This window comes from Corvus cornix, chromosome 7, assembly GCF_000738735.6.
Source record: "Corvus cornix cornix isolate S_Up_H32 chromosome 7, ASM73873v5, whole genome shotgun sequence".
Taxonomy (NCBI): domain Eukaryota; kingdom Metazoa; phylum Chordata; class Aves; order Passeriformes; family Corvidae; genus Corvus; species Corvus cornix.
In genome coordinates this window covers 14,604,076-14,629,044 of record NC_046337.1, presented here as the reverse complement: position 1 = coordinate 14,629,044, position 24,969 = coordinate 14,604,076, and the positions used below count along the sequence as shown (strand labels likewise).

At 41.3% G+C, this 24,969-nt stretch overlaps 1 protein-coding gene across 6 annotated transcripts in view; it reads right to left on the bottom strand.

Annotated features, from left to right (window-relative positions):
* Positions 1-212: 212 nt before the first annotated feature.
* The window catches only part of SMARCAL1 (SWI/SNF related, matrix associated, actin dependent regulator of chromatin, subfamily a like 1), a 37,696-nt gene continuing 12,939 nt past the window's right edge, over positions 213-24,969 (bottom strand). For 5 of the 6 annotated variants that reach the window (XM_039555264.1, XM_039555262.1, XM_010406966.4 and 2 more), the window contains exons 8-17: positions 22,900-23,058; positions 21,105-21,170; positions 13,253-13,393; positions 7,877-8,095; positions 7,032-7,102; positions 4,793-4,895; positions 3,923-4,105; positions 3,324-3,424; positions 1,704-1,800; positions 214-1,337 (exon numbers count right to left, since the gene is read on the bottom strand). In XM_039555264.1, the coding sequence (XP_039411198.1) occupies positions 1,131-1,337; positions 1,704-1,800; positions 3,324-3,424; positions 3,923-4,105; positions 4,793-4,895; positions 7,032-7,102; positions 7,877-8,095; positions 13,253-13,393; positions 21,105-21,170; positions 22,900-23,058 (1,347 nt within the window). In that variant the 3' untranslated portion in view covers positions 214-1,130. Of the gene's footprint in view, positions 1,338-1,703; positions 1,801-3,323; positions 3,425-3,922; positions 4,106-4,792; positions 4,896-7,031; positions 7,103-7,876; positions 8,096-13,252; positions 13,394-21,104; positions 21,171-22,899; positions 23,059-24,969 lie in introns of all 6 variants that reach the window. The other variant, XM_019290628.3, reaches the window with a different exon arrangement.

Genomic DNA, 24,969 nt, shown 5'->3' with positions numbered 1-24,969 from the left:
TCAGGTTAATCTTACAGCACAAACATTTTTCTCCTCTGCCTCGCAAGAGAGGTATTTTTTGTCAGTGTCTGGTATTTGCACAGAGCCAAGCACGTCACCTCCACAGCACATTAGCTGCTGGCCTCCAGGAGCTCAATGTAAGCCTTCAGTTTGCCACCTTTTCTACAGATTACAGCTGTAAAACACAGCTAACTGGGAGATGATAAAATAGAAGAAGTACCAAAATCTGGGGAATCGCAACTTAGAACAACTTTTTATTTAAACAGTTCAGTCCAGAATCACTTTCTTACAAAACGAGCAAAAGGCTGCCTGTGTCCCCCTCCTCATTCATCTGTAGAAATCAGTCTAGTCTTGAAGAAAACACACACACACCTCCCCTCCCTGAGACGTCAGGGTTAATCCCTGGCAGTCAGCACAAGCTTCACCCTCCACTGACAGAAGCAGCACATGCCATGGAGCAGGTCCTAATATTCAGCACGAGGCCAGAGATGAGTGTGCTGAGGCAGGTATCTGCCTAAAACAGGCAATACACACTTACTGGTACACAGCTACATTACCTAGCTTCAAGGTGGTAACTTGCTCTTTTCCCTCCTCTTCCCCACTTCCACAAAACATCAAGATCTGTCTGGATCTTTTTTCCTCATGGCCAAACTGAATACCCAAGAGCCAATCTGTGAGTGATCCAAGTAATGGCCAAATTTGCCAGGGAACAAACTCCTAGAAATACAGACTTTTGGAGATGGAAAACTGATTGTTAAAAGCACTCTGCAGCTGCTGAGGAGTTGGTTTTCTTACCAGTTCTGCTTTGGGGACCATTATCTGCTTTTTAAACAGAACAACTGTGGAAGCTGACATGCTGAAACACAGCAGAATGACACTTTCCCATGTCCATTCAGTCACTGGCAAAACCAGGACTGACTGCAAACCCTGCAGGCTGCCAGGTGTGCACTGCACATCTGTCACACTGTCAGACTGCCTTCTCATCCTTTGAGATGAAACATGCCAGAGATACAGAAAACTTCAAGTCTTTTATTTTCAAAAACTCAAAAAATAATACGTGATTGCTTTTGGTTTTTCTTTTTTAATTAAAAAAAAAATCTCGTAGCTGCCATCTCTTTTGCTGTCACCATTTACTCTTTGAAAAACTCCTCAATACGCCGCTTTTTTTTGGGACTCACTGAACATGTCTCTGCTTCTCTGTCTTGCAAAGCACTCCCAGAGTCAAACTCACAGCCAGCATCAGCTGCCTCCAAAAACAAAACATCATCAGTGTCATCTCTGCTCTCAGAGAAGGTCTTCTGGAAAAGGTCATAGATCGTCTTCTGCTTTGGATCTGGCTGAGGAAACAGAACAGAACAGGATCTGCATCCACACTGTCGTGTAAAACACGGTAAGCAAAATCAGAGGACACTCCCCTTACACAGTGTGTATAGATCATACCATATACGATACACACACATATGTATCTCATACATACATACTCAAAGACATGAGACATGGAGGCTAAGAGGCCTCCTTGCAAGTAACAGGCTTGGAACCTCTGTGGAGAGTCCAAGTCAAGGTGTGGATCCCGGGAGGAGTTGAACAATCTGGTCTGCGGCATTAAAGGCAGAACAGGTGTAAGGTCACCTGTGCCAATCTACACAAGCCAAAGCCCATTCAGCCTCTCCCAGGGACCACCAATATTTTTTCAGGTCAATTACCTTAGCATAGTAATTAGTTGACTCAGCTGTTTCGGAGAAATTGGTTTCTGAAAGACCAGCTTCGCCCAGCACTTTGATTTTCTCCTGAATCATTGGCCTAGGAGTGATAAACAGATATTACTGAAAGGAGAAATGTATCATCAAGGACACTGCTTCATTTACTATGTGTAGATTAAAAAAGGATACAGCTGGGTATAAAGACAGCTTTTCTACCAAAGTTTGTTTGTTCCTTAACCTGTCCTGCTCTTGTTTATCATCACTTGCATGCTGTCTTGGGATATCAATCAATTAAATTGGTAACAATCAGAGGATTTGGGGCTATAAACATTTGGAGAACACACACATCCAATAGAGAAACTAGTTGACTGAGGCAACACCAGTGGTATGAAGTCAGAACAAGAAGATGCAGCTAAAAGGGGTTCCGAGTAGCCTGTGCGCTCAGTCTCCAATGCAAGCAATAGTAAGCCCCAACAACAAATGTATCAGCATTTCAAGGATAACTCCCAATGTACAGCAGGAGAAAGAATCCATCACTGGCCCAAAACGCCAAGAGGTCCCAGCCACACCTGCAAACTGGGCACTGAAAGATCCAAGGCCACGGCACAATTAATGCATTTACCAAATAGCCTCGTCCTCTTGTTCTTTGTCCTGTCTTGAAAAAGATGCCACTGTCCTTTTGAGAGCTGTATTTCTTCCCCATTAAGCACTAATGACTGCACAGACAGCATTTCACAAATAAAGGCAGAATTACTGTCATTAACTTTCCATGAAATTTGGGTGATGCATCAGTTTCCAGATCTTTGCATTGTATGGGTTATAATTACTTGCCATCATTATATTCTGGGAACTGCACAAGTTCACTTAGTTCATTCATTCCTTTAAACAAGGTAATAAAGATGTAATTTTGGACTTTAAATGAACCAGCTGGTGGATAATTTCTTTCCATCATTTGCAGGTCAGTTCCCTTGCAGCACTAAAGATTCCTCAGATCCTCCCTGCCCCCAGATGTCAGATTCCCCAGCCCTAAGGACTAATGTTCGCTGGTGACTCCCACTGCAGCCAAAAAAGCTCATACCACAACTATCCAGAGGTGGGTCAATAGCACCTTTTTAATCCATCTGAAGGGCTCTGAAGAGCAAGCGGAAGGCAACAGTGCAGTCCTCCTCCACAGCTCCCTATCCAAGCACTCAGCAGCCAGCTTGCTCCTCAGACCTGATCTGCAATACATTGAACCATCTCCAGCGTCTGCTGACTTTGTTTGGAAGTCTCAGCACTTTACAGTACCCTAGCACAGGAATGTTCTGGGCTGTTATCTAAGACAATTCCTCCTCCTTACAAGGAGACTGGGAAGGTTTTAGATGCCTTAGCTCTCCCAGAATTTCTCTTAAGAGCCCTTTCTTTGTCAGGTGACTACTTTTATTCCTCCCGCTTGTCAGCCACTTAGTCATGTCCACTGCAGCCAGGCCACATCACCAGCTCGAAGCAGCCCTGACTGGCACATATTGATCCTCCCCTCACAGGCTGTGGAAATCAGCACTAGCATTAACCCCTCACACCACATATGTGACAAACAGTGGAAACAGGTGGCAGGAGAACCAAAGTGTCTGCCTCCCTTCTTACCATAAGTAGTCATCTGCTGTGCCTTTAGCCACCAGGTAGTGAACATTAACGGAGCTGGTCTGTCCAATTCGATGTGCCCGATCTTCTGCTTGGATCAAAATCTTAACACAAAAACATGACAAATAAAAAGGGAGAACTGCAACATCTAAGAAATAGTGTAAGCACCAGAGAACAGGAAGATCTCATTTCTTCTGCTTAGCAACTCTTTCTTATCTGGATCCTGTCCAGACCTGTATTCTCAAACAGACTAAGCCAAGAAGCAATCTGGTACACGAGGTTCCCAAAACGCACTGAGCAATTTTCCAAAGTAGAGGTCAGCACTGATGATGGACCCTTTCAGGTCTTGGCTGGGCAAACACTTAAGAGCTCTGTCAAATTAAGACGGAAGCGTGTTTCCCTTTTGTGCCACCTTCCCCTGCCAGCAAGCTGTGTAAACCAGCCTCACAGGTTCAAGCCCAGGCACCTGTGGTTGCAGAGCCAGCAGACATGACAGAAAGAAAGAGAAAAACCCTAGAGAAAGTCACCTGCCACATTTCCTAATTACCAACATTTCTGCTCTCTGGGGAACATCCAACCCCTGTCCCCTCCAGGACACTGACCCCTGGGTTCCAGAAGAGCTCTGCAAACACCACCAGATCTGCAGCAGACAATGTCAGGCCCATGTTTGCAGCAGTGAGGGAAAGGACAGCCACAGCCTGCTTCTCTGAGAACTGGAACTTCTGGCACAGAGACTGCCGCTCAGCTGAAGATGTGGAGCCATCAATGCGAATGTGCTCAACGTGCTGTGAAAAGGCAGAAGATGCTGTTTAGAGACCTGGTGTCCCCTTTCTTGTATACTCCTTCCATGTTTTAGTGGATTCCATACCCAATGCTGCCACTGAGCAAAGTCACCAGTGTCACTGTGGGTTATAGTCTGGAATGTTATCTTAAACCATTCTTCATGCTGCCCCAGCATGACCCAGAATGCTTTAGGAGCACCCATGGAAATCTCACATGAAAAGTTAGACAAACAATTTTGAAGTCAAGAGTAATGATTGGCAGCTCTATCAAGTCTCCCTGCAGTATCTTAGTTCAAAAATATAAGAGTACCACAGAGGTAAAGGCAGGCAGGGATGGTGGGCTTAGGTAGTCACATTCTCCCTCTGAGGAAAGCCTGGAGAACAATGGCCACACAGAGTAACACTCCTCTAAGAATTCACAAGCTGCAGGGCAGACAGTGGAATTAAAGAACATTAAATACAATAAAAGCCATTCAGCTAATACAAAGTGCATCCTGTGAGGCATTCACCCTGACAGCTCAGCTCCCTTGGTGAAGGGCACACTCAGAAGCACAGCAAGTAGAAATTACCTCTGTCACTAACTGTGACAGACATAATAAACTATCTGACCAGCCATAAATCCAGGGGGCTCTTCAACAGCTCTGAAGCTAGAACAGTGATAAAGTTAAGACAAATCAGTCAGTCACTTACTTTCTTCTTCAGCTCTACAACTACTGCATCCAGCATTATCTTGTGATGAGCAAACACCAAAAATTTATTATTCCCACTTTCCAGTAACTCCAGGATGTATTCTCTACATGAAAAAGGAAAAACACGAAAACACTATAAGATTATGTGCTGAGAGAATACAGACTTTGCTCACAACAAATTTTGAAGATAGTGCCCATCTATACACAGACACCAGGAAACAGGCTAGCACAAAAAGCTGCAGTAAAGTGCAAGTAGCAAGTCAAGTCTTCTACAGACTAAAATATGGAAAGGCAAATTCCCTAATTTTTTCTTCACCACAGGAGATAGCTGCCTACATTATACTTGGGTACCAAAGAGAATCAGTTTATTGTATCATACTTGGAACATGACATCCCAGGCCAATCAACTGAAGCCCATCTATACTTAATTACAATCTCACTCACTCATCTGTATTTCTAAATACACTAAAATAATCTGTATGCAGTTAAAACTTCCTGGGTTTACTTGGAATTGTTTTTATAACAGAAGAAAAGATCTCTAAACACATTGATCAGAAAAAAACCACCTTTTCTTGCAATGGCTCCCACTGACAATTTACTCCAGCTTAAGAATCTAAATTCCTCATCCTATTTCTAGGAGTTATCCACATGCATATAGGCTAATGGCCAATGAAAGGCAACAAGACTCCTTTTAAATGCACTTAAATGAAAACATCTAGCTTTTCCCATGGACTAGGAGCACAGCTACAGAACCCATTTCTATGTAGTAGCTTGTGTTACAATCAGGTCAGCTAGAGCCTGAGGAACACCTATAAGCCCATACAGATGATACAAATGTCATCTTTTCTTTGGAACAGCAAAGTTGTTGTGAAGATCAGAAATACCAAGACCTTTGCTAAATACAACACATCTTAGGTCAGCAGCAACTGTCACTGAAAAAGACCAAGAAGGATTTCCAGCACTGTATTAAGATGGCAGACAACTCTGCAGGGTTCATAATGTTCAAATCCCCATTACATGACGGTATCATTTAACAAAGAAATCTGGGAGAGAAGTGGGACTGCTGGATTTTAAAACAAATATCAAAGTGAACATTCAGAGTAGTGAGCAGATGCCAACCAACACATCACAATTATTTTATATCTCATTCCCCCATTCTATTTAAGAAATGGCATGTAATTTCAATGGAAGCAATGGAAGATGTGTCATCAAGGGTTAAGACATGGAAAGTGATCACAGGACAGTACCATTAGTACAGACAGTACTGTACCTTAGCAGTTGGTACTGATATTTTAAATGCTACTAAACCCCAGAAAAAAATGGACTACTTCCTACCAGAGAGTCAAGTAAACAGCACTTCATGGTTTTATATTCAGTTCATACTTGCAACTGAAATAAAAAGAAGAAACTCTTCTAACTGTTCACTAACATAAAAGGAAGAAACTCTCCTACAGAAGTGAATGCTGGGACTATGAAGTGCAGTTCTGTGCCAAACAGGCAAATTTTGTGGCAAGGTCTGCGACTGAAATCACACAGTGCACATCAGTTGGTCCTTACATTTGGAGAGCTGTGGAAAGTAAACCATTTTTATATTATTAGCATACTACTTATGAGAAAGTTATGCTATGACCTAAAGCAATTCTTTTGCAGTCCCAGCAAAAAGGCTAAGGATGAAAGGGCACAGAAAGAAATTATTTCTAGGGAAGAGAGAGTTAAAAGCACACCTGTGGTACAAAACTTTTGCTACTGAGGTCCCATGTGAGCCCTGTGGAAGAGGCAAGAACTTCAGTAGGAGCTTTGAGATTCCTAAAGCACACTACAATTAAAGCTTAGCCCATCTCATAAGCTTTTTGGTTCAGGACTCCTGCTGCAGCAGAACTGCAGCATTTGTTTTCTCAAATTCTGTTGATGCTTTTAGTTTCATTATTCCCCTGCTCCTTAAACTGAAATAGGGTCCAGACCAGGGAATTTGATCCAAGTCCAAAACACAAAGTCATTTTAAATGGTTCAAATGACAGTTTAGATCTGTATCTGGAATGAAATCAGAAGACTTATTCAGCGAAAGAACTCCAAGAGAAGAAAATGTTTAGTGCATTGTAATTACAATCAAGTTTTTCTAGGCTGACTTGAGGCTATGCTTCATGTGCCTGCACTGTTATCTCTAGGGCACTGTCTCCCTGTTCTCAGCAGAAAAAACCACATTTTACCAGGCAAGAATGAGGCAATGACACAGCACTTACACGACTGAGCGGATTTTAGCTTCTGCTGTTCTGCTGAAGAAGACAAGAAGAGCTTCCTTCTCCTGTTGTTTCTGTAGGAGGAAAAGATAAACAAATTTGAGTCTCAAAAATGCCTTTTCTCCTTCTTGCTTACAGATCTGGGATGTCTGCTGCTGCCAATAAACACTTTGCTAGGAAAAAAATCAGTCTAAAAAAGCACAGCAATAGAGGCCTGGTGCGGAAAGTCTCCTACTCGCCATTGGGTACGGCAGATACTCACACAGTCCTGACACCTCCCTGCCTACCTCCCACTCAACTCCTACAAGTTGCATGACAAGTGTATCACAAATGCAGTTTTAGTTGAGAAAGCGTGTCCCAACTAAAATGGCAAGGAAAAACCCCTATGTTCTGTAAGAACTGTATTAGCAACCTAGGAGCCTAGAACATGCATTTTCCACCCATACAAGGAAAACAAACAAGGAAAGCAAAAATAAACCCTTCACATTTTTGGCTACTGCTCTGTTCACTACACAACTCCAATCAAGGCTGTTTTCGTAGGCTGAATGAGTGGCTAGACAGGAGAGTAAGTAGAGAGGCAAGAGATATGAAAGACAATTAGAAATTACTAACAAGAGAGAAAAAAAGAGGGGAAAATGGTATTTCACACAAAGGGACAATGTAGACCACTTAGATCAAATCAAGCTGAGCTAGTTTTGATTGTGCTGTATACTCATTTAAAACTGTGCCTTCACATAAGGTATGGCTCTGACCTTCTTGGAACTCAGGGTACTGTTTGTTCACTGATGTTTTTAAATAAAAGTACCTGAAATAGCAATGGCTCATCATGAAAATAGTTTCTGACTTACACTTTCATATCCTTTGGCCATCTTCTTTGCTTCAGCTGCCAAGACAGCTTTGGTCTTTGCACTAATGCCTTCAGGAGCTACCACAACCATTTTGCGTTGCTTTGCTGGAAGCTGGGAAAGCACATCTGATTTCAAACGTCGGATCATGATGGACTCCTCCAGCAAAATCTTCAGTTCAGTTAAGTTGGATGATCCAGAGTAGTCCCAACCCCATGGCATCTGGGAAAGATCAAAGCAGTTATCAGTGTCAAACCTATAAGAGAACTGCTCTGCAGGTAATCCAAAAGCAGAATAAATTTCCAGGGAAACTGGACAAGGCAAGAACTTGACAGTTCACAGGAGATTTGACAAAAATGGCAATAAGGTAGAAACATACAAACTAATCCACCCAACATGAAAAGATTACTTACAAGTTTCCCTTTTTCCTATCTGCAAGAGCTCAGGGAGGTGCAGGGAAGAAGACTATGCAGAAAGGTGGCAAGGATTCCTGCTGCAGCCCTGTGCCCTGGTATTCACTCTCACACAGCAAGGTGTTGCTGCTCTCCACCTGCAGCATTGAGCAGGCCAAAAGGACTCACTGCAGTTCTGTGCATGCACATATACCTCAGCTTTAAGCAGAGAGACACACAAAAATATTCTCTAACAGCACGAGGACAAACATCCTTAACCCAGATGCCTTCACAGAGTTGTTACACTTGTCTGACATGCTAGGTCAGAACTGCCTGTTCTCCACTGTGACCTGACTCCTGCTCTGCTTCCTGACATACTCTATTTCTGCCATTACCGTGTTTGGCTCAGACTCAAGCAAACCATAAATAAACTGTGGCCCAAAAAACATCACTCCAAACATTGTCTCTTCAAAGCATCATCACTTCAAAGCTCCTCTGAAGAAGCCATTCATTTACTCCTCCTTGAAGCACTCCCCTCTGAACCTGGCCTATCCTCCAAGATCCTGTGTGCAGGCAATATACATCTGTTCAGTTAATCTCAGCTCATCACTTCTGCTACCAGTAACCCCACAGCCTATCATTTGTTCTCTGAGAAAGAACAACAGTGGCATCCAAATTGGTACATTCCCAAAAGAAGCATCTTTCAAACAACTCTCTTATGGAGAAGAGACCAATACAGTTTTAATGCTGAAGCAAGGGAAAAAAAGAAACCCTTCTGCTTGAATTTCACAAGTAAGTATAGGGAATAAAGCTACAGGAATACTGAAAACCAAGGTGGGGAGGGAGGTGAAATCTTCCTCATAGCTCTAATTCTAAGTAATACTGGCAGTGTCCAAAAATACAACTTCTGGTCTTGGAATAACAATCCAAAGTAAACCACTACATATTCCCTCCTGAAATGCACATAATGGAGATGTGAGGAGCCTCAGCACCAACACCTTTGATCGGCTGCTCCGCACTTAGTGTGCTACATTAATTAATAAAATAGATTTAACCTTAAAGATCTATATTGCTTTTGTCTTCCCCAAGAGAAAACTGCTACAACACATAAATGGAAGTAAAAGAGAAAGAAGCTCCGAAGTATTCACTGCATCCTCCATCCTCTCCTAGAATGCACAAGACAAAAAATAAATCACACTAGCCATAAGGTTAGTCATGCTACTGACTGTATTAAGGGGTGGTGCTTTGATGGAACAGGGGTGAGAACATGCTGTGGGACAGGAAGAGGAGGAATCAAAGAGCTTACAAGCAAGTAAGACCTCTCTGATATCTGAAAGTGAATGTTCCTACTTCAGGTTGAGATAAAACAATCTGCAATTCTATTGCCATATTGTACTGATGTGAACCATTAACTGACTCAGATTCTGGTACTTATGGCCATCATTAAACTCATTTGACTTAATATATTCCTACATAATTATGGCACCATCTGATTAGCTACAGTTGGTTCATTAAAGCAGGAAACAATTCAAACCCTAAACACAAAGCCAATTTGAATCCTGTAGAATTAAAACTTTGGCTCTAACGACAGCCCAGTAGTATAGGGCTGGAGCTAATAAGCCCACCTGGATCTTAGCCAACCCCTCAAATAAACCAACACTGCTCTGCTTCCCTGAAACCAAGAGTGCAACACAGATGCATCCCTCAGGTCCATGAAAAGCTAGCACAAGTCTAGCTGGGTTTATTAGCTTTAGGCACTCTGCATGAAAGCTGACATTGCTGAGCCACAGTCTTTATGCTCCTTTTCTGCATTTCTCAGGTTCTGTGGGCCCAGCAGAGCAGATGTACAGAACCAAGAAGGACTGCCCTGGTGCTGTGCCCAGCCTCCAAAGCCCACTGCCCACACTGCTCAGTGCACCGGTAGCTGAGTAGGAGGGATCAACATGATGAGGCTGCTCAGCAAGGCAGCTCCTTGGGCTATCTCATTCCACTTACAAGCCCATGTTTTCCCACCTTCCACTTCCATAACAAGCAAATCATACACATGCTTTGTGTCCACGTAGCCAAACTGACTTCAGAAGAGCAGCATCCTCATAAGGGAAAGAAAAAGGCACACACAGAGCCAAGATACCATCTACTGTCATATTAAAAAGCACATACGGGCAGACTCCCCACAGTATGTTTAGGTTATGTATTTCTTATGGTGCTGGAACAATTTGCAAACAAGGACACATCCTAGCTCTCTGCTGCACCTAGCTAGTTATAGAGATAACTACTTTTGGAATTATGAAAATTTAGCTTAGTATACCCTAATGTGGAGAAGAAAAGAGAGAAAAAAAGAGGGACATTTATTTTGCCAAAATACACATCTGGCTTTGATCCATAACATTCCAGAACACATGCTTCCAACTGTGATTTTCTTACCAAAGTGTTACAGCATCTTACATGAGTCAGTAAACTTATTACAGTGTTAGCAGAAGCTGCCAAACTCTTACAAATTCAGAGCATGTGCTCAGATAGAAATTACTTAATATTTGCCAACATCAGCCAGTTTGAAAAATGAATTCACAGCATGTATTTTGGGAAACAGTCTTGGGATAGCTTGTAAATAACAGGTGACATTTCACTTGCTGCATTTTTAGAAGTACAGATGCTGGAAGGTTGAATTAATAAAAAATTATAAACTTTGGTAACTTTTCTAATCAGATCTGCCAGATATTTGCAGTTTTCTGTCGTAAAATCTTGAAACAGAAACTAGTCAGACTTTAGTTTTAAACTGAATGGATCAGGTTTGCCAATTTTTCTTTAATCCTCTAATGCAATCGGATTTATTATTAATACCAAAACATTTTTACATAACACCTTTCCTCCTTACAGATCTTCAAAAGCCTTGCAAAGCCTCTCTGGTTCTGTGCAATTCTACCCCCACTCATAATGCTCCCAATTTCAGGACAGAAAGAAGAACTTACTTGAGTATTGACAGCAGAAGTACCACAACAGTTCTTCAGAAAGGATACAACTCCTAACACAGTCTCAGGTTAGAGCTGCAGCAACGAATGTGAGGGACACTCTACAGTCATGAGGAAACCAACTACAATCATCCAAACACCTTTTAAATTTATTCATTGCCGAGTGGCAACCCAGTATTCAGCAGACCCGTTTTTTTCTCTAACACTATCTACATCTCTATTTATAGCAGCCCCACTTCTCCAAATAACCAAATTCTTCCTAGGTTCACATTATAATTTACTGACATGAACTGTAACAAAATGTCCCAGGTGAGCATGGAGAAGACCAACAATGTTCAACTGTCTAGGAGAGGCAGGTCAAACGCAGAAACAGAACTGTACTAGAAACCCTGCTGAGGTTTTGAAGGGAAGCTGGTACAGATTGTGACCTCCATGCTGAGTTTCACTGCAGGCTGAAAAGTCATTTACACTGAACACGCTATTACAACCTGGATCCTGTAAAACTATTTTATTTCTTTTATCCAAGGTTCATGTGCCTCGTAATTGAAATGACAGCTACTTGTGCAGAACTTTATCCTTAACAGGGCTTATCAAACGCCAAACCTACTTAGACTCACATGCTGCAACTTTCCTTTTTACTGCGGAAAACCAAGAAGATTAAACCGTATCTCTTTATTTCCCTCTAGGAAGCATTCTGAAAGGAATGCTCAGAAAGGAATCTTTCCATTTTAAAGATAATGAAGCTTAGCAGAAGATGTGGTCTCTCCCTCCGTCCGATTCCTATTATGGATGGAGACCCAGGACTGATGCTCTGTGATTCTGCAGCCTAATGGCCTTACTCTAATCAATGGCATGAGCACATGACTGCCAAAGCCAATTAAGTGCTCCTCTGACTTGCACATTTGGACTTACATAGAAAAGCACTACACTGGCTATGAAAGCAAAAGTGGGCATTCAGATCTAGGAAAAAGGGGATTCAAGAATTTTATGAGACTGAAGTAAGAATCTTCTTGGTGGAAACTTGGTATATGTTAGCTACCCCAAACAGAAAAGAAAACAAACACAAAAGCCCTACAAATAGCTGTAACTATTTTTATGGCATACACTGATGATGGTCAATTCTTCAGTGAATATTTTTGAACACTGAAGTGGTCATTTGGTGTTTCCAACCACTTTGCTAAGCACTCTGAATTAGAGCTGTAGGGAGATTTGAGTCCTTCTTTTGTGTCTATGCAACCAGCACAGAAGATCCTAGAGCCTCCGTGTACAAGAAGCAGCAGCAAAAGCTCTTCTCTTAGCAGTGTGTGTTCCAACACACACAGCAGCTCTAAGGATGGCAAATCCAAGTACAGGTGACTTGCCCATACCTTGGCAGCAAGGCAGACATTTGCTATCATGGCTGCAAATGCTGGCTTCCTGCAAAGCTGGCTTCTTGCAATGGTTGGACTCAGTAACTGTGGAAACAACTGCTGAGCAGCTGGCAGAGGGGTTATTTTCAAAATATGCTGAGGATTGCATCCATTTCCTAAATTAGAAGAGGGTGGAATACAAAGATATAGTCTGTAAGTCTTGATTTTTTTACTTACCTGGAGGTATAAAATCCAAAATCCCAAGAAAAAAAGGCCTTTATCAAACAGTGACTAAGACTAGAAAGTGGTTTTTTTGGTTTGTTGTTTTTTGTTTGGGTTTTTTTTTTGGTTCGTTGGTTGGGTTTTTTTGGGATTTTTTTAAAATCAACTAGCCCAAACCTGCAGCTGCTTAAAGGCTCCACAGTTACTCTCTGCCTGTTTAAAAAACTCAGGGGGGCAAGATCTGATAAAAATACGCTCCACTACTGCTTTCATGTCTCAGGTCCACCACTGCAGCACCTCAATCTCCTCAACTTAAGAGCTTTCAAAATGTTACCCTGCACAGAGACTTTCTCAAAAACAGATGTAATATCAGGCAGAAAGAAGGAAGGAAGGAAAAAGCCTCCCCACTTTGCAGAGTCCCAGTCTGCCACTTTCCCACTGAAGTACCTTCCTGGCATCACAGTAGCGCAGCGCGAAGGAGTGGAACTGTGGGAAGAACGTTGGCTGGACAGCGGCGATCTGCGTGTAGAGCTCTGCAGGCCGGGACATGGCCGGCGTTCCCGAAAGCAGGATCACTCTCTTGGCAGCCTGGGAAAGCCAAGCAGGGCATCATAATCGTAACAGCTTTCAACAGAGCAGAACTTAAGAAGTCACCCCAGTCCTGAAAGAAAATCCCAGACCTCCCTGTTCAAGTACCCTAAATGGAAGAGTGCTTCACCTTCACAGGTACCTTCCACCGTCACTGCCTGAAAACACTAAAGGACAATGCTTCAAACTTCTAGGGAGTAGGACAAACCACACAGTTGCTTAATAACCATCCACATGCTCTCAGGGATGTCCATTTTTACTACAGTACTTTCTGAATCAGCATTTACCCACTAGACACGTTGATATCTTACGCCTGGCTCAACTTTTCATTTGGAATCAGCTATCAAAGGAAAATGACACACCCTCTCAGGTACATCCCCATCTCCAAAATAAATTCTCTCATAATCAACCTGCCACAGCAAGCCAGAAGCACACTGTCTTTCTCACGAAAGCAGAAGAGATACAAAGAAGAAGGATTTTTTTCTTACTTCTTTGTTCATTTTTTTAAAAAATTATACTAGCAGAAAGAAAAAAATGAAGCTCTCTGAAGCAGGGCCAGAAGATCTGATAGCCAATGCTGAGTGTAGGCACAGCTGGCTGGATGCTAGAACATGAGAGAATAAATACACATCATGTAAGAAGATTGTAAAATGTGTTGTAGGGGAGACAGGAAGAGGGCGGAAAACCTGCATCTAAAGGAGGTGCTTCCAAGAAGTGGAGGAAAAAAATTACACTGTAAGTCTCCAAGATGTACTTCTACCTTCATACCTCCACTATTACCTAATTCTATTATTAGATAAAATATGAATTTCTACTGCTGTAAATTCACATACTGTAGTTAAATTACATGTGCCTTGCAATTTCCTGCATAGTTTAATGCAGGTTCATTAAAATAACAAAGAGATTATTGAGTGACATCTGTACCCACCACTCATTCACATTTAAATGAAAAAGAAAATTAAATTCTTTTATCATTTCACTGAGATCAACAAGTCACCCAGATCTATTCAACTGTTTCATCCACTTACCAACCAAATCTGGTGGAAAAAGAGTTCTGGAAATTATTTCAAGACTCTATCAGCTATTTATATATAGGTTGTGATCAAGATGGGACTTGCCTTCTCCAATAATCCCTATTAAACAGATCAGAGGGAAATGTGATCACCACCAGGATCAGACAATTCCCACAAACATTTAAAAATGCAGGATATTTACTGAACTAAGTAAGAGGAGAGGTCAAACCTTTGAACGTGTCAGAAGTAAGAATTAGTTTGCACAAGACAGAGGTGCCTATGCTACTCAAAAGAGGAAGGAGTCACAGAGACCAGACATACCAAATCCCATGAGGAAACAGTGATCAAGCAGCAATTAGGTAATTTTTTTAAATTAAGGTAACACTAGAGGACAACTGAACAGAACCTAGACAATATCTGACACCTTGCAGAAACCTTTGAGGAGGAAACTGGCACTACCCTGAGAAATCTGCTGAAACGCAAGACAAGCAAGTCCCACAAGTGCAAGAAACCTCCAAATTAAACTTGTTCCTCATGGACCAACAGAAGGCAAGTGCCAGAAAAAGGAAAACATGAAGGTCACAGGATTACAGACATCTCATGTAAGAATCAAGCCAAAGCAAGAACACACTCAAAACAGACCAGGGACATAACAAATGCAACATAAACCCAACTGTGTTGAAAGGGTTTATGCTGTTCTCAAGGCTCTTTCAGGGGGTGTTCCCCAGGAGCTGCACAAGATGAGGTTGAAACACTAACTCCCAGTAGTCACAACTATTAGTCAGGCTCCTTACCCAGCCCCTAAATAGGTGTCAAAAGAGAGAATGATGAAGTTACAGGTTATTTGAACTCTAAACTTGTCCAGCTGCGGCTTTGCTGTGTGTAACTTATTTCTGAACAGACAGGGTATTCAACCACTACAAGCTCTTAACCAAGGGCTGTGACATATCTTCTAATTAACCATTTTAAGCAAACTGAAAAGTAAAAAAAAACTCCAATAAAAACAACAACAAAACCAACCAACCAACCAACCCCCAAAAGACACTAACTCTACAAGAGCTGTGGAGAACTTCAGAAATTAATTCCAGAAAATTTCATGGAACATAGGTGGTCTAACTCATTATCCCAAAGGTCCCTTTCAGTTTTAAAACCTGTGACAGATGGAGCTCAAGAAAGAATAGAAGAAAAAAACAAAAAACCTAGGACAACAAATTTCCAAGTGTTGAAGGCTGACTTAAATTCTGGATGAAAGAAATGGCTCCGATTCCCACTTCTTTTTCTAGTGGCAACTCATTTTGAATAGATGCCAATAAAGATTTGCTCCTGCAGAGAAGTCTCTGCTGATCACTGCTTAATTCTTGTTTCCTGCTGAACCCTCTGTGCTGCCAAGAGTAAGCATGTAGCCTCTTTCTTCAAAGGTCTGTAACAATAATATGGAACACCACCACAGAAAATAAGATTGCAGGGGCCAGAAAGGACTTTCTAACAAAATCACATCTGTTATCAATTGATAATATTTTCACATAGAAGAACTAATATTAGCTGCTCAGCTGCATTTAGGCATGAAGTTCATGGAGCTGGTGGAGACCTGGTCTGCAGTTCTCATTTACTAAGTAGCCTAAGACAAATGTGGCTTTGTAGCATTACACAACACACCAGCAAGAATTAATTCCACAGCTGTGAGAACATTTATAAAAGTCACTTTGGAAAGTCAAAGAATAATTTAAGAAATGATGGCACTTACTTTAGAGGTCAAGACCCAGCAGCCAACAATTCAGAGGGGAGTAGGCAAGGCGAAGGGGTTATGTGACAAACAAATAATTGAACATGCAAAGAGCCTCATTAACATACAATGACTGTCTCAGTGTTAAATGAATTTCACAGCATGAGCTCTGCCATATGCTAACAGACTGACATACTTTCTTAAATAAGTGTGGCTGGTTCTGGCTGTACAATTACTCGTGTCCCCAGTTTTTGCTTACGGTGTCATTTTGAACTGCTTAGCTTAAGAATAGCTTATCCTGCAAAATGAAAAATCTGAGAAGGACCGTAATAAAATAATCACCTGATGAAATAGAAGACGGGATAAAGGGGAAGAGTAGCAGCTGCTTTCAGAAGTCTGTTTCTGTACTTGGGCAAGAGATAGAGCTCTGCATTTCAGAAGATGATCCTACAGTAATTATTCAAAAAAATATAAATACTTTTCCCTATTGTTAAGTGACATCTAGACAGATAATGTGTGTCAACCAGCAGTGATAAGCTATGACTGAAGCAAATTAAACTGCCTTCCTATTCCAAGAAGGAAAAGAAATTGGAAGGTAAGAGCAGATCTGAAGATGAAGCCCTGAGGGCCCACAGCTTCTTCAGTTTCAAGATGAAGTTCCTTCTCTCAGTAGGTGACAATAAGGAAAGGTTTATTTATCTAATCCATACAGATCTGTAACACCTAAAGACAGCTCCTGTTTATTTCCTGACAGAAATAAAAATTTTTGTGTTCCCTCCTCACCTTCTACCTTCAGCATGGACCTGTTTTCCTCCACTATTTTTAGTTGCTCTATGGCAACAAGCACAAAAGGTTTAGATTCCAGCCACATGGTGTATTTGGACTCCCATAACAAAACCAAAGACCTTTAACCCTGCAAACTTCAGGATGTGCATCAGACTATTAACTGAAACAGCAGCTCAATGGGAACAATCAAATTAGTAATATTACCCACACGTTGGAAAGCAATGCTCATAGAGAGCACAAAGAGTATAAGAACATTTAATGCCGCTGGAATTTATTAGATAGTACCTTTTATTTCTCAGTTTCCAATGCAATTCTCCACTACTTATTGTCATGCTTCCAAAAAACTCATCCATTTTTCATTGGGACCTTCCCTAGTTTCCATGCCTTGCAGTACTCCATGCAATTCCAGAAGAATAAAGACCATGCAGCACCTTGGCTGGTAAAAATAGGTAGACTCTTTTCCACTCTTGTCCCCAAGAGATCTCACTACAGTTCAGTGAAAAAGTTCTGGTTTGTTTGTTTCTTCTCCATCTACATCCCTGAGGCTTTGCTGTTTTAAGGATATGGGTAGTATCTGTACTCCCTCTCCTATGTTTACGTCTCTGAGCCAGTCTAATCTTAGAAGGAAAAAACAAAATGCTTACAAGAAGTGTAATACTATTGACACTTTCTGCCTTTGAGGGAAGCAGATGCAGGGCAGAGGTGAAGGGAACAACCAGTACTGTCAGTACACCCAGGAGAACTTAGTCCCAAACATGAGACTACAGAAAACAGCAAGATGACAAGTAGGTCCTATTACCAACTGCCACAGCTTTGAATTAGGGGCAAGGACATGCCAGGCCTAACCAGGCCTTTTGGTGACTCGGCCAAAGCCCAACACTATGAAGCTATTCTCACTTTGATGCACATGGAAACAAGACACAAAGACCACTTTGAACACAGCAACCTCTAGCTCTTGAGTACTGTGAGAGGTGCTGCAGCTGGGGACGAATCTCAGGCAGCTGCCAGCACAGACCTGTCGGTGTGAAAGCTGGCTGACTTTGAAAGCAGGATTTTTGCCACATGACCAAACATCAAAGAACTGTTTTCTACTATAGTTTTCAATCAATCCTCCTCCGTAATTCTGCAGGGAGGCACACAGACTGTGTGCATACTCTGTCACCTGCTTCCATGTAGGCAGACAGAGCAGTCTCCCCCATGTACAAGTCTGCACACCCACAAGTTTGCACATCCACTGGAACATGAAGGGAATAAGAAATATGGCCTAAACATCTTGCTGCTGCTATTTTGCCCGATCTTACTGTTCACGCAGTTCTAAGTTCCTCTCAAAGTCCTTTCCACTAACAGTAAATTCAGCATAACACATCTGTATATTTACTCTGAACTAATGACAACCTGGGGCAAGCCACGAGGCAGCGAGCACAGTCACTGCACACATCCAGCCATTATAAAATTTCTTTCTCTGTCTCAAGTAAAACTTTTCTGTATCCCTGTCAGGGTAGCAGCTACGTATGTCAGAAAAGATACTGAGTGCTGCACACACAAAATTTGTGGCTTTTGTTAATATTAAAAAAATGTCTAGAAATTCCCAACTGACAGGTGACATGTTTAATACATGGCTTGACAATTCCATACCACACTTGCCTGCAATATATACAAGAGAGCAGGAAAAGATGAATTATTACTGAGTGGCTAAAAACACCACTTCATTTTGAAAACCAGTCAATGTCAGATATTAAAACTAAAATAAGGCTTTAAATGCTGTAACCATGAGCTAAAGATTTCAGAGATGGAAATTCAGTTTGGCTGTCTAACAAGACAAATTATAAATTAATATCCAAGGTAAGTCATCTTTATTATCAATGTACTGATTTAACCCAATTATTGTGCAGTTCTGTATAAACACGTGCAACAACTTATGTATTTTATTTATTATTCAAATGGAGAAGTCAAAAGAGAAGTTTTTACTGAGATAAGAAGAATTAATTAAGTATGGATGGAACTGACAGAAACATCTCTGTCTCCAAAACATTTTAACTTAGATCTGTCCGGTGTCATTATAGACTCATAAATCTTTGTAGTATGTAAGGACCAAGGATCACATTTCTTAAGTAGATTTTTTTTTTTCTGTCCCTAAAGGTCAGTACAAGCTTTTATGCTTTAGGACATCAAGATCTTCATAGGAAATATAAGCAACTATGGCAATTTCAGATAGTTAAAGTAGTATAATGCTAACAGTTAGAAGTGGAACTGCTTAGAAGGTAGGCAAACAAGGCACGAGTTAGCACCAAGGGCTCTGGTTACAGCATTGGCACAGCTGCACACTGTGATCTTAAGGTAGGGACTGAAGTACTAGAAGCAGTTTACCTATCAAGGACTTGCCTACATTTACACATTTTTTTGGTCTCTTCTAAGAGCCCTACTACTGCTCAAATCCTTTCAGAGAAGGCAAGAACAAGAATATTATCCTCAGCAGCATGTTTAGCCACACCTCTGATCCAGTAATTTCAAGGTATCATGTTAAAATAATGAAAATACTCCTGTTTCTACCCCATTGGCTACTTACTATAAATATGACATAATATAGTTGTTAAAGTCAGTATTCAAGTGATGAAAGTTCCTGATATTTTGGCAGTTCTTTCAAATACGAAAACATTGGTGTGATGTGCTGTGCCAGTAATGGTCACAGCATCACTCAATAGGAACTGAAGACACAGATGCCAAAGGGGATAGTTTTGGAGCAAAATGCCTATGTTGGAAAGCAAGGAGAAAAGAAAATGGCTATTACAGCAAATACCTCAGAAATTTTAGTCAGCAAGCAGGCAAACAGAACTTCCCTGAACATCTAACATGAAACATCTAGTACTGCATGCTCATTACAGGTGAGACAATGCATGATATGAACATGAAACTCTTAATGATTTCAGAAGACTGAAATTCAGTGTCAGAAGCATCAGCTCTCAATTCTTTAAAGACCAGTGATGTGATAGCATAAAACGAAATTCTCAGGAAGTACATACAGGCAATTAACCTCTGCCTAACAGCTACCATCTTTCACTCTCATATCTTGCAGCCTGCAAATAATTTTGACAAGCTGATCCTTACAAAGCTTCAAGTAGCAAAGGATCAGGCTGCTTTTTGAGCATTTTGCAACGAGGCGAATTTGTTATTTTCCACGATTTTCAGACATACACCCTAGTTATTGTATTTCAAACTGCTCAGAGAATTGGACCTCCTACTTAGTTTCCAAACATTAAAAGCCTGAAGTGATTTGAAAACCAAGAGAAGACATGAGCCAGGCCTTTAAGGAGAACAACCAAGTTATTCAAGGACAACCACCTTCAGCTTGCCATTAAGAATCTTGCATATAAAAGTTGGTTGCTATAAAGCCATCACAGGATCAAATTTTCTCTTTATACATACTTGCTGATTAACTGCTGAAGAGGAACTGCATTTACCTTCTTCTAATGTACAGACCCTGCAGTGTCTAGAAACTACCCATAACTTAAATCTGTATGTTAGAGGCTACCAGGGAGAGTTTGATTCTTTGATCCCAGGACAGCAGACAAACGTTAGAATTTACATTTCTCCTGGTATCTCATAATTGACTACTGCCTCCCTTCTGTGGGCCACTTGTCCCGCTAACCTCCCATTCTGCCATTTACCAGTAGTTCTGTACTGTGACCAGCAGGAATGCTCCTAAGCCCCAGCCACACAAATACATTGGAAGCCTGCAGTAACAGTCTAGAGCCCTAAACCAAAGCCAGGGAAGGCCCTAGGCAATGTCATTCTGACATACAGTAGTGATCTGTGTGCCACAAAGTAACTGATAATGATTATTTTCATTTAACAAGCTATTTTGACACCACTATATTCTTTCTACTCTCCCTGAATACATTCAGTAAGTTCTGATATTCCCTTTTCCCTGCCACCACAGAACTCATCAGGGGCAATACCACAATTATATCGAGGGAGCTTTTGAAGTTGTTTTGTTAGGTTTTGCCATCTAATATTTGTATGGAAACAAGTGGTAAAACCAAAATTTCACTCTTGGATCTACACTATCACCTGGATTTCCCCTTACACATGAAAGGAATTCAGCTGCTGGCTCCTAAACCTGGTAAGTGGAGCAACACTGCCCCGGGAGCCTGACATGAGCAGTTAGAGGTTTGGCACCCAGCATACACACCTTGAGTAGAGGCATGGCAGCTTGGCAGCGTGCAGTTTTTGTGTTCTTCAGGAAATGAGATTCATCCTGAAACAAAACAAGCATGAAGGCAAAGTCAGTTCAGATCCACAGTCCCAATGCAGGTGACAGAACAAACTCCTGGTATCCTCAGCTATCTAGTATTACAAGCCTTTCATTCAGAGGATATTTCAGGCATTGGGATAGTCCCATCAAATTCTAAACAAAAAGACAGGATGCAGAGTAGCAGGCTTCTTGCATTCAAACCTGCAGCTGCAAGCAAATGGAACAAAAATCAAACCTTGCAGGCATGAATTATAAATGAACACCAAAAAAAAGTGAGCAGAGGGGGCTGGAGAGGGAAGGAGAAAGAGGAACATTATTTCCATAACTGATGCTCATTTGCCCCTATATATCTTTTAAATGCAGCAAACACAGGAGGCCTACACAGTGCCAGTTCTCTTAATAAGGGGTTAATGCAAATGATAAGGAAAAAAGAAATCTAATTAAGATCCAACTGTTCTGCTGATAGGGCTCACCAGGTGGGTAATAGTCTCCTACTTCAGACATCACCCTTAAATGGGCTTCATTTCTACTGCTACAGTAAGGCAGAACTTAGGACACAAAACGTAATTGGCACCCTCCAAGGGTATAGTCTCATGTTTTCACATGTGTAGAAACAAGCATGCAAAGACAATGCAACTGCTCAGCCTCTCAGGCACACCTTTCTCCCTCCTAAATAACAAATAAGCTACATTAATTTTCCCAGCCACCAAAAGCAGACTGGAAGAAAAGGCAGAAAAGCTCAGCACTCAGTAGGACTACTCTCACCTGGAAAAACCTACAGAGGATCCAAATTTGAACACAGAAAGACCATCTGCCAGTTCAGGGCTGGTTAAAAGCTCCAAGGCAGTAGCCTCAAGCCTACAAAATAATAACCTGCATTTCCACCTTGACAGTATGTTTTGTTAGAGAATGTGTAGGAGAAAGAAATATAAAAATGAAAAACATCAGCTCCTCCATGAGTAGTTTGGTCTCCAAAGAACTCCATCTATTACCACATGCCCATGTGATGCTGAGAAACAAAAAGATAATTATGTCCCAACTGTCATGATCTTTGGACAGGTGTATATGTGTGCTGAACACTAGACTGAGAACATCAAACACTCATAGTAAGCTACATATACACTTTTGCTCTCTATTGATCCAAGCTGGATTTGAAACACTAGATGTTTTGAATTTTTAGTAACTGAAATCCAGAAAAATGCCATTTACTGTGGCTCTGTAAAAAGATAAAAACTGGAATTTGAAGTAATTTACAAAAGAAATTATACAAGTGATCAAAGAAGGCTTAATGCAGCTTGTCAGTGGAACACAAGCTAAGGGAGATTTTTTTGATGCTTTACCCACATACTTGATGTTGAAAGGTTATCTGGTTTACTGGAAAAAAACACTAACACCATCCTGAAGTCCAAGACTTAAGAAGACAGAACTCCAAGACTATTTTATTGACACACCACATTAAACACTTTTCTCTGCAGCAGAGGACATGACCAAGCACGATGAAATCAGAGAGGCACTGTAACCAGTAAAAGTGAAAACACTGCCTTAAGAATCAGAAGGGAATTAAACCCTACCAGTTATTTCAAAAGGTTTCAGAGAAACCTCATGCTTGTACTCATGAGGACAGCTGTGATCACAGCCACAATTACAAGATACTTTCAGTCCTAAATAAGGCCGACTTCACACTTCTTTGCTGTACAAAGGCTACCCCATTTGCAGCATACAATTAACTTACAATGATAACTACTTGGAATGTGCTCTTAAGCAGCTTGTCCATCCTGCTGAGGAGATCAAAACTGATGATGTTGATCAAGCTTCCTGTTAGGTTGTCTTTGCCACTCATTATGACATTGGTGCTTCCTGAACTCAAGGATGGAAGCCATCTGTGAAATGCCTGGAGGAAGAGGAAAGAAATTAATTGCATTCTGGTGCTTATGCTCTTTGTCAAGATCCCAAAGCGCTACACAGAACATCCTCAGGAATGCTTAGAACATGGAGCCACCCCACCCACCATTAGACATCACCTGGGAAGCAGCCTTCCCACGGCAACCTCCCTGGTAATGGGAACACCACGAACAGAATTCGGGCTATAAAGCAACATCCACTTTACATAGCAAGGAGAGCTCAAACCCCATTCTTTCCTTCTTACCGAAAAAATATAAAAATAAAAGACAAACAAAAGAAACACAAACAAACCAACCCCCGTAAAACAACAATAAAACAAACAAAAAAAATCTGATCTGTAATAGAAATGTGCATAACCCCCTGACAAAGTTACCTGCTATGCTCAGAGCCAGAGAATGCTGTGACCACAGCTTACAGGGAAATTTAGTTTTCCCACTCAACAGGAAACCTAACTGGGAAACACAGACTTCTGAGCAGTAAACATCTATCATTATAGCAATGTTTACTCCATGGTGAGGGTGAAGTACAACTCACCCAGATCAACAAAACTTTTCCACTACCTCCTTTTCTTAAAAAGTCCACCAAAAAAAAACCCCCAAAACAAACAAACAAACAAACAAACAAACAAAAAAAAAAACCCCAAAATGAAAAGATCAAGCTGACAACACACCAGCTGCTCTATGACAGCAGCTGAAATACATGTGGTAATAGTCATTCAATCAACCTCTTGAAATGCTCCATACACCAGAGCAAGATATCCACCCCCAAACCCATCTGTTAGCCAGACCACCCACCATTTCCCTTGCAATTTTGTCCCCAGTGACACCAAGCTCTCTACAACATTTGAGTTCTGCTGATGCTACTCTGCAGAAAACTGGCTGGGCCCCTCAGGATCTGGCCCCTACAAAAATGTAACCAAATGGTGATGAGAAATGGCAGCTCTGTCTCTAGGAGCTTTGCCTGTTGAAATCCCCCAACCCTAATCATTCCTCTCCACTGTTCAGCAACCTCATGCAGCAGCAGGAGGAGTTAAATGTGAACTTCTCACATTTCTCAGTATATGAGAAACTAACAATTAACTATCCTTCTCCACCTCCAGAAAGCACCATAACCAAAATGAGCCACCATGCAGGCAAGGTTAGATACCAATCATAAAAGTAGGTGCCGGACACCACGTCAAAATTTAAGAGAAAGGTGGCAGCAAAAGGAAAGTATCTGGAAGCTCCTACTGTACTGCCCTCTCCCTTTATAAAGGGTATGTGACTAATTTACACCATAAAATTGATCCTGAATTTCTCACAGGATGCTGACCTTAGTCCACAAGAAGTGCTACAAAACTGCCCTGTTAATTATTTAAGTTTCAATGCTGAACTCCAAATGCACATGGGTGCAACACTTCTGACCCAAGAGTACCTCGCCCCTTCCCACCAGCTTCCTATGGCATCTTGACTATAAAGTCACTCAGTGGCCTGAGCACAGAAAGCCAAAATAAAACAGTGATAACTCTAAGGTGAAGAAAATTTATGCCAATTTGGTTTCAGAGACACCACAAAAGCTTCTACCATTTCAGTAAAACACATCTGTGCAAGAATGAACTGAGTAGATTACAGACTATAATAAATTTCACCTTCTGAATTTCTGTGACACATTTTTCTTACATCTGCATCCATCACATACTCAAAAAACCAACCAGATCTCTAAAGCAAGTGTCCTGACAAACATCTCCCACAAGAGCCTCCTAGGCAGTTGGGAGTAGGGGAAGGAAGAAATCAAGCACTCAAATTAAAAAAAAAAAACCAACCAAAAACCAAACAAAAATGCCTCGTATTTCTTAAATTTTTTGAAGCAGAATGTAGAAGTGTATTTGCAGTTGCCCAATACTTCAGGAAACCAAACTGTT